The 9,644-nt window shown below is 39.8% G+C and overlaps 1 protein-coding gene across 2 annotated transcripts in view; it reads right to left on the bottom strand.

Annotated features, from left to right (window-relative positions):
* The window catches only part of pvalb9 (parvalbumin 9), a 4,912-nt gene extending 2,624 nt beyond the window's left edge, over nucleotides 1-2,288 (bottom strand). The window contains exons 1-4 of one of the 2 annotated variants that reach the window (XM_024285146.2): nucleotides 1,718-2,288; nucleotides 1,265-1,332; nucleotides 873-1,005; nucleotides 594-703 (exon numbers count right to left, since the gene is read on the bottom strand). In XM_024285146.2, the coding sequence (XP_024140914.1) occupies nucleotides 594-703; nucleotides 873-1,005; nucleotides 1,265-1,325 (304 nt within the window). In that variant the 5' untranslated portion in view covers nucleotides 1,326-1,332; nucleotides 1,718-2,288. The remainder of the gene's footprint in view (nucleotides 1-593; nucleotides 704-872; nucleotides 1,006-1,264; nucleotides 1,333-1,717) is intronic. The other variant, XM_024285145.2, reaches the window with a different exon arrangement.
* Nucleotides 2,289-9,644: the final 7,356 nt, after the last annotated feature.

Below are 9,644 nucleotides of genomic sequence, written 5' to 3'. Positions count from 1 at the left end.
TAAAACTGTAACTTTTTAACATAATTGTGAATAATAAAAAGGCAGGAATATTATTCCAGAATAAATCAACTTAAACTTTAAATAACTAGATTTTTTAATAATTCAATATTTTACTCTCCATAAAAATATATTTTGTCAAAATAGATGTTAGAAATGAGCCCAAGATAACATCGAGCCATTAAAAACTATAAAATAAAATGATCTGGAGGGCCGGATAGAATTACCCAGAGGGCCGGATCCGGCCCCCGGGCCTTAACTCCCTAACTTTAAGATGTGAGCGTTAAGGGCTCACAAGGTTTGAGATTTCTGCTGAAAAATATTGATTTAAAACTTGTTAAAAGTACATTTTCTCCATTTTGATGCCATGATTGGATTAGCATGGATTTAAAAAAGGTGTAAATATGGAGAAAGTGACTTCTAAAAGTGCTCTGATCTGTCATTGCCGCTCCTCTTTGTGGTTTTCTGTGTTTCAGAAAGCAAAATGACAAAGCTTTAAATAGCATCAGCTCAAATTTTCTTCAGGATGTTTTTGTTTTTTTTACTTTGGGCAGATTTTTGCTTCGGTCAGGGTTTTTCAGAAACCAGACACTCACCGTCTACTCCAATTCTGCCATCACTGTTATCATCAGCTGCTGAGATGAAACTCTTGGTTTCTGCTTCGGTCAGGGTCCGCGCCCCGGGGAAAAACCTCTGCAGGAAGAACCTGGACACACCAAAATAAAAAAAACAACACAGCAATGCCTTAAAGTTAACCCGCAGCTCTCATCACACAAAAAGATTTATGTAACACAAATACCGGGATGGATTAAGGGACGTAACCTAGAAATACAGATTCACATTTTAAAGTAACAAAAGGACATTTCTTCACGCACTTGAGCTCGGACTCTTCTATGTAGCCGCTGTTGTCTTCGTCGAGGATCTGGAAGACATCTCTGATCTCCTGGGGCGTCTTGGAGGACAGGCCGCACAGCTGGGAGAACTTCTTGAAGGAGAAGGAGTCGGGAGCTGGAACGATGAGGATGGAGAGTGTAAATGGGAATTAGTGTTCAAACAATGCAGCTGCAGAGGATATTATAACAGCAGATTACCAGCCGGCCGGCTTATCAGATGTGGATTATTGTGCTTTTTATCATAATCAAGGTGTGAATTTTATGAGTTGGGCAAATAAGCTGAAAACATGAATAAATTTGTAATGCACTCCACATAATTTGGTTATGTAAAAAAAATCCCAGAAAAAACATTTTTACTGCAGAATGAATGCTACCTTGACAGTCCTTGACAGCATTTTCAATGGCTTCAGCAGAAAGAATGGAGGTAAGAGACATGTTGGTCCTGCAAAGTAAAAGAAGAACTTAAATGGATGCTTTTATTTGACTTTTCCAAATCAAGTGCTTAAATTCAAAAGATTAAAGTTTCAGATACTTTCATTCAGTAATTGGGATTTCATTTTGGTAGACTTTATGCTGACTCTTTCTTATCAAGTGTCCCCTGGCAGCTTGTTAATCATTGAGGCTTTTTATTCTCATTGGTGAGGTTGTGAAAAATAATTGGCATTTAGGGACTGATTAAAACTAAATGTTTGGGGGATTGAAGAAGGAAGGTAAAAACTTGCACGGAAAAGAAAACATCCTCTAGGTTACTTTTAGCAAAAAGATTAATTGAAAATTCAATTTAATGAAACATCACGAAGTAGATAAACTTTGCATCTGAGGGATACCTGGTCTGCAGGTGTGGGACTCACCGCTGTGGGCTCCTCTCCCTTCAAGGTCCAAAGCAGCAGATCAAAGCAGCTTGGTGGCTTGCCGACTGTTTTCTTATATACGGAGGGCAGGATGCGCAGGAGGATGCTTGAGTTTCCAGCGTGTCCGGGGATCAAATTCTCCTGCAGCCACGGCAGCCTCCTTCTCGAGTTCCTCACCTGTCTTATTAACCTTTACTGTTTCTATCCGCCGCACACTGCTGCTGTGCCGGGCTTCTATCACTTTCTGTCACTGTGCGGTTCATCCAATCACTGGTGTATTAAACAGCCGGCCTCCTCCCCCCCCCTCCTCCCTCTATGCAGGTGTTTTGGCGAGCTTAAAGAGTTCTCACATTTAATCGGGATTCTGGTTTTAGTGAATAAGCTCTGGCAAGCATGTATTTTTTTTTTTTACTTTATAGCAGATTTTAAAAAAACTAAACGTATAGTTTAAAAAAACATAATTAAATTTGTAATTTTTACTAAAGGTGTGTACTGACAAGAGTCTGGATGTACAATATGTATTGCGATACACACCACACAATATGTATCGTGATATGTCCAAACACTGTATCAGGACAATTTTTCACAATTTTCTTTAAAGAACTAGAAAAAAACAACAACAACGCTAAGCAATGCACCAGTTAATATGTTTTTTTTCCCCTTTTTTCAGGCTTTTTAAAAACAAAATTCTGGTTACTATCTGGTGTGCACCAGTTACTATCTGGAGAACACCAGTTACTATCTATTTTTTTTCTGGTTACTATCTGGAAAGCACCAGAAACTAGACACCAGATAATATCTGTTTAAAAAAAATTCTGGTTACTGTCGTTTTTTTTTCTACTTTTTTTTTGTGGTTGCTATTTGGTGTGCACTATCTGTTTAAAAAATCTGGTTACTATCTGGTGTGCGCCAGATACTATTTGGAGAGCACCATATACTATCTGGCGAACACCAGATAATATCTGTTTAAAAAAATTCTGGTTAGTATCTGGTGTGCAGCAGATACTATCTGGTGTGCACCAAATACTGTCTGGGTTTTTTTCTACTATTTTTTCTGGTTGCTATTTGGTGTGCACTATCTGTTTAAAAAAAAATGTAGTTACTATCTGGTGAGCACCACCAGATAGTAACTGGTGAGCACCAAATACTATCTGGTGAGTACCAGATACTATCTGTTTTTTTTTTTTAATTTTTTTACATTTTTTACTGGTTACCATTTGGTGTGCATCAGTTACTACCTGGTGAGCAACAGATAGTATCTGTTTAAAATAAATCTGGTTACTATCTGGTGATACTATCTGGAGAGTACTATCTGATTTTTTTTTTCTAAAAAAAAAAAAAAAAGAAAAAACCATCTGGTGCGCACAACTTAGTAAATGTATCTTTAGAATTGTTATTATTATTATTTTTTATTTATTGTTTCTTTTTTTTTTTTACTTTGATGTCCCTTTAGGGCCTCCGTAAATATGGTCTGATTTCCACTGCAAAATATTTTTCAGTAAAAGAAAAAAAAAACATAGAATCAATATCGCTTAACCAATAATATTCTAAAGGTGTTTTGAGGAAATAAAGTGCTGCAGCAGGGGGTTTAAAAAGGAAAATAAAAATCAAGACACTGAACTATGTTTCCACATAAATAATTAATTAAATTTCGTCTTGTCAATATTTTAAATTGATTCAAGTATCGGCAAATAAAATATTGCGATATATCGCCAAATTGATTATTCGCTACACTAAAAAAAGTGAAAAATCGTATCAATAAACAAAAGTTATCTACATTGTTACATTTAAAATGATTAGTTTTCATAAGATTAAAATTTTGCATTTATGCTTTACTCAACTTAACAATTTAATTTGATTTAAAAAAACATTTTTTGTAACAAATTACAGAGCTTTTGTTAAATGATCTGGTGTTTCACCTTTTACAGCGTACACTCCTAATGTTTTACTATTTTTAAATGACATCAAATTGCTCCAGTGGGTCAGAAACAACAGCTAAAAAATGTTGATTTTAAGCCCTTGCAACTATCAAACCACTATTTCCACTTCAAATTAGCATCTACACAAAAGCAAAATCATAAGTCACATTTTTTAAATAGCTGGAATTAAATCTAGGCAATAAAACCTTTCTTTTAATTTTAATTTCGATGGTGTTGTCTCATCGTTTTAATGCACCTGAAAAGTGTGCACATATCCCAGATAAAGAAAGATCTTTTCACCAAACAAATATTATTTTTTGAGGACATGCAAACATTTCACCCAGTTGGAAATAAATCCAGCGTGACGTCTGCCTGTGCAAATAGTTGAAAGGAAAAGCAGGGTGGGGCCTGCAGTGCTTTTGTGAAAGTTTATCACCTTGTCGCCGCGGCAACCGGCCACTTGAAACGGAGGAGTTTGTTGCCTGCGTGGGGAATCCTGTCCAACCATCTGACACAGCACCGTCTCTGGTGAATCCAGTCAGCACTAATGCTATTAGACGGAAAGAGGAGAGACGCTGCACAATCAACCTGGTTATTTGTATTTTTTATTGAAGCTCTGGTCTGACTGTTGCTGCATTTTACTGTGTGACATATATAGATTACATCCATGTGACACATGAACGCTGCAATAGTCCTGTGTTAGTTATGGGCAGGTGGGACTGCTGGTGGGAAGTAAGCCTCCATTCATTTCCCATCAGCTCTTTTTTTAAACTAGCTTAAAGCCACTCAAAACCGCAAGCTAGCATTAGCAAGACAAGACAAAAGGAGAGCGATAAAGGAGCTAACCATCCGTACCCTTTTAATACAGATGCAAGGTTGGACAAGAAAGACAAAGACATTTTAATTTTTGTGAAGACAAGAATTGTATTACTCTTGATCCATCGCTAAACCAGTTTTCTGACTGCGTGTGAGTTTAACCGCCATTAAAGATCTTATCTGGGAGAGATTTGGCACATGTTGTTGTGGCCGAGTGGTTAAGGCGATGGACTAGAAATCCATTGGGGTCTCCCTGCATAGATTGAAATCCTGCCAAACAATGCTTTTCAATGCCGGTCAAAATTTGAACAGTTGACTTATACTGGCATTTATGTTTTTTTCAGTTCTAACTCATGTTACTACATTTTAAACTTCCATTTCTTTTCGTTAAAAAATGACTATGTTGTGTTTTAGAGACAATCACCAAACATATCCCTTCTGAGTCCCTTTTTTTTTGCACACAACTACAACAGCTACCGGTAATGTAAACCAGTCAGTGCAATGTGCTACAGCTAGCAAGAAAAAAATCCTGCGATGAGTAACATTTAACTAACACTAGTACAGTTGCTCTGAAACATTTGTATTTAGGGCCTAAAACACAGAGAACAATAAACAGATATAATTTATGTATGTTTGCGAGTGTTTTACCTGAAAAGAGGAATAATGAAGAAATGACACAAGACACCATCAGTCAAGTCCAGTGTAATAATGGACGAAAGGAAGCAACACATGTCCCCTACACAAACTCAGACACAATCAGTCAAAACACGATCAACAGAAGAAACTCTCAAAACTTAATATTTGAAAGGAAGCTGAATGAAAATGATGTAGAATGAAGGTAATTATTCAAAATGACATGTAAATATTAGCATGGTGTTATTGTAATACGTATGTTTTGACATCAAGACCAGAGTGGTCGATCACAGATCAATCAATTATTACATCACTGTCTATTCTTAGGAAATGAACTATTAAATCATTTCCTCTATCCTATTTAGGAACAGTTAAGAATAAAACCAATTATTATTTTCCTAAATAATATGAAGCGTTCTTCTTTTTGTCAACAATTTTCTTTCTTCTTTATGTTAAGCTTCCTTATGGCTGTTATTGTTTGGCAAAGGTGGGATAAACCGTGGACAGGTTCCAGGTCTGTCACATTAGCACCTAGTGGTAACGTGAGAATAAAAAGGTCCAGGAGTAGCAGTAGGGGGTAACACCATTACGCAGCACCAAGTCTTTCATAGATCGGAGCCTGGAGCCAGATTTACGCTGCTTTGACATTTTGCACCGAGCCTCAACTGTTTGTGGCAGACATGAGAAGCCCCTCCTTGCTGATTCAGTGTGAAAACCATGGGATACAGTTGTGTTCAAGAATGCATGTGTAGCGTGTTCTTAAACACGTGTCACATGCCTGGTGTGAACGTAGCGTCGTACGCTGCTGTTTGGAGAAGTTCATAACTTGGTAAAAAGGAGGATGTGATGTTCAGGATGTGGGGTGTTGGACGCATTCATGTTTGTGTAAAAAGTCTTCACATTCACAGAAAATAACACATAAGCCTCACTGTTAGCATGATGCTAACATTTCGATAGCTTTACCTATTCTAGTGTTTGGATTGATATTTCCTCCCAAAGGTTGAAGTTATTTCAAAAGTTTCTCTTTTTCCTTTCACACTTCATGGTTGCAGTGCTCAACATTTCATGCATAAAAGTCCAAATATTCTGCAGGACACCGTAGGGAATCGAACCCCAACCTGCTAAAGCAGGCATACCATTACCAGTGTCTTTAGTTTTTGGACTATACATGAAAGGTGAAGCCAAACTGCTGTTCAACTTTGTTTGTGTGTGCGGTTCTGCAATGTTTGGTCTACTTTTGTACCCATCAACAATGTTGAACATCTATATACCTGGTGTGTCGCAAAACCTCACGCCCATCCATCAAACCAATGAGTTATACATCACTAGAGATGGCATGTAGGCTTTTTCCTATTGTCCAAGCCGCGTAAAGAGCGACGCCATATCGGAATGGTATGAAATCAATGAGACATGGTTTAGCAGACGGTAAAATGACCAAAAAATGATTCATTTTGGTCCGATTTTAAAACTCTGATCATCAGAGAAATAATTCCCAGGTCATGGCAATAATGTTTTTATACAAAGCACCACAAATGAACAACATTTCAAACCTTTTTTATATAAATAAATAGGTTATTATATAGGGAACACAATGTATACCTGATGCATGGTTGTTTTTTTATTCAAATCTACACACAGATTTAAACAAACTCTTAAACTCACTCAGATCTTGTTCAAATGTTCTCTAGAAGTTCTCCTTTATCAGCTGAATAATTTACTAGTGAAAAGTCACATTCTAGTTTTTCCAGATCTGTTTGTACAACTGTAACACAGCAGTAAGCAGACATCCACATTCCAACATGGCGCCCAACAAGCTAGCATGTCATCTCTAGAGATATACCTCTCGTTGCATCAAACTCCCGGTCAGCCAGGATCTACCGCTGCCGTGATCCTACCATAAAATACACAAAATGCATCAACTACTACTTAAAACACTAGAAGAAGAACAGACTTGCCGAACTCAAGGCTCGAGTCAAGTAACGCAGCTCCGCGAGCCACCGCTTTTGGAGTAGGAAGCTATCACCATGGCAACCACACGTCGACTTACTTTAAACCCTCTGTACTGTACTGGGGGGACAGCGACACCTACCGGTGGCTCCCGTTACAACAATAGTAACGTTTTCTGACGTGAACCGCATTGAATTTCAAAACTCAAGACACGTAGAATCAAAATGAATCCACCAAAGGGAGGAACGTGCTGACGTCACTGCCAACATATGAACGACGACGAGTGTCGTCATTACAAATGGTGGCAGATAGTGCTCCAGCGTCAATTACGTCACTACGAGGCGTAACGGCGTAACACTACGTAATAATTGCAGGCTAAAATTGTTCTGATATGGTCTTGAAGCTGGTGAAAAACAGAACCGACTAATAGCAAATCAGAGAGAACGCTAAAAGTTTCCCTCGAAAATATCAACGGGCTTCAAATATGCAAAATAGAAAGACCCAGGCGAACATGGCGAGCGGGCGGCAACTCGGAGGCGTGGGGGTGAACTTCCTCACCGAGGAGGGCTTCTACGTCCTCAAGAGACTGACGCCGGCGGAGGTCTTCCAGATCATCTGCGACCTTCCCGACGAACCCACGGAGATCAGACTGGCCGAGCTGAAAAGCGAGCTCAGTCCAGAGAGGCTGGACGAGGCGGTGGGCAGCATCATCCAGGAGGTCTACGACGACGAGGATAAATCCAAGGACCCCTTCCAGGCGGATGAAAGCAGGTACATCCGCAAATACACCTGGAAGAGGGTTAAACAGCTTTACCGAAAAATGAAGCTCTTCAGGGCTTCTGATGAGAAAGCTGAAATGAAAAAACCAACGCCAAGACTGGAAAGCGAAAATACGCGCCAGTTGAGAAAAAAGAAGGCGTTGAAAATAAAAAAGGATTGCGGGTTTGCAAGTTGTTTCACGGATGTGGGCGACAAGCCACATCGTGAGATTCCAGAAGCAAAACCGCAGCCTTTAAAGGTACCGTCAGGAATACCACCCAAACCTGTACGCCTAAACAAAAAAATGCTAGAAGAGATATCAGACTCTGTTATCTCTTCACCACAGGAGGTCAGTGCTCCAGAACCTGACAGTGCTGAGGCCTCAGCACAAATCGAACCACTGGTTTGTGAAGAGGCTGCAGAAAACCAGCCAGAGCCTGTGGAGCCGCAACCTGAAAATGTGGTCGCAGAAGCTCAAGAGACGGAAGAGGAGTCAGACGATGACAGCTCTCCATCACAAGAGACCTGCGGTGCAGCATTCAAAGCTGGAGCCCAAATGCTCAAGAGGAGTCTTGAAAAAATCCAGAGACCAACCCTTCCCCGGATGGAATCAGGAAAAATATGCCTCAAAAAAATAAAAGCTGCTGGCAACAAAATGCTCCGGAAAAGTTCTGAAAAAGTTCCGTCTGCAGAAGAGGAGGTTGAGACTTTGATACCAAGTCATACAGAGTCTCAACCGTCAGAAACAGCATCTACAACCACAGAGGTGATGGAACTGAAATCATCCTCTTCCAGCCCGGGGTTCAGAAGACTCTGCATAGCAAAAATAAGAGCTGGCAAACAGAGACTGAAGAGAAGAGGTAAAAAACGGAGCCCTGTAGGAACAGAACTCCTGATCGATAACCTGGAGCCAGAGGAGAAAAAGGAAATCGTTCACAGCATAAAATTAATGGCTCAAAAGTTACAATTTTACGCTGAGAATGTCACGGAGTACGTCCAAAGGCTAAAAAATAAATCAAAAAAGGTCAAAATAGTGGCTGCAGAAACAGACTATCAACTCAAGACTGCAACAGCACTTCTTGAGGATGCAGCAAAGCTACTTGAGGCTGCGAATAGTTCACCTGCGGCTGAAAAGCTGGAGGTGTGCACTCAGAAGCTGAAAGCATGGACTGCCAAGCTAAAGTCACTTGCAGAGGAGGACGAGCAGAAGCAAGAAAACACATGCCGCGCACGGATCAGAGCCAGAATGCAACAGGTGCATCCTCCAAATGTTAAAGCATTTGCCAGGACGATGGACGCGAGACGCCAAGCGTGTGTGAAAAACATCAAAGAAAAGGTCAAAAACGCAAAGTCATACGTTGAGACCAATCTGCTTAAGTCCATCTATAAAAATGTGACAGCTCTGATCAAAGTAGTTATGGCTCACCACAGAGCTGTACTTACCGGGATATTGACTGAAGGAACAAAAAGATTCCTTCAGCCAATAAAATCGGGACATTTAAAATTAAAATCATGTGCTGCAAACCTCAAAACTTGTGCTGGAAGGGTAACGAGATGTGGCAAAACCACCGAGACAAATTCTGGAACTGAATCATTAAACGATTCTGGTGCAACAACATGCATCCCCAGATTGTGCTCAAGAAAGCCAAGGAAAGGTTCACCAAAACCGGAGTCTGATGAGGCTGAAGCAATGAAAGCAGTTTTGAAACGCTCCGTTTTGATATTGGTTGCACATATAATTTCAAAGTCAGGTCTCAGCCGTTTTGAGTCTCAGGATTTCTCTTTCCCCGTAACTGACTTCGTGGACAGAATCTGGGAAGAAGTCAAAG

The sequence above is a fragment of the Oryzias melastigma genome, linkage group LG19 (assembly GCF_002922805.2).
Source record: "Oryzias melastigma strain HK-1 linkage group LG19, ASM292280v2, whole genome shotgun sequence".
Lineage (NCBI taxonomy): Eukaryota > Metazoa > Chordata > Actinopteri > Beloniformes > Adrianichthyidae > Oryzias > Oryzias melastigma.
The sequence above is the reverse complement of the archived record's forward strand: the minus strand, read 5'-3'. Positions and strand labels throughout refer to the sequence as shown.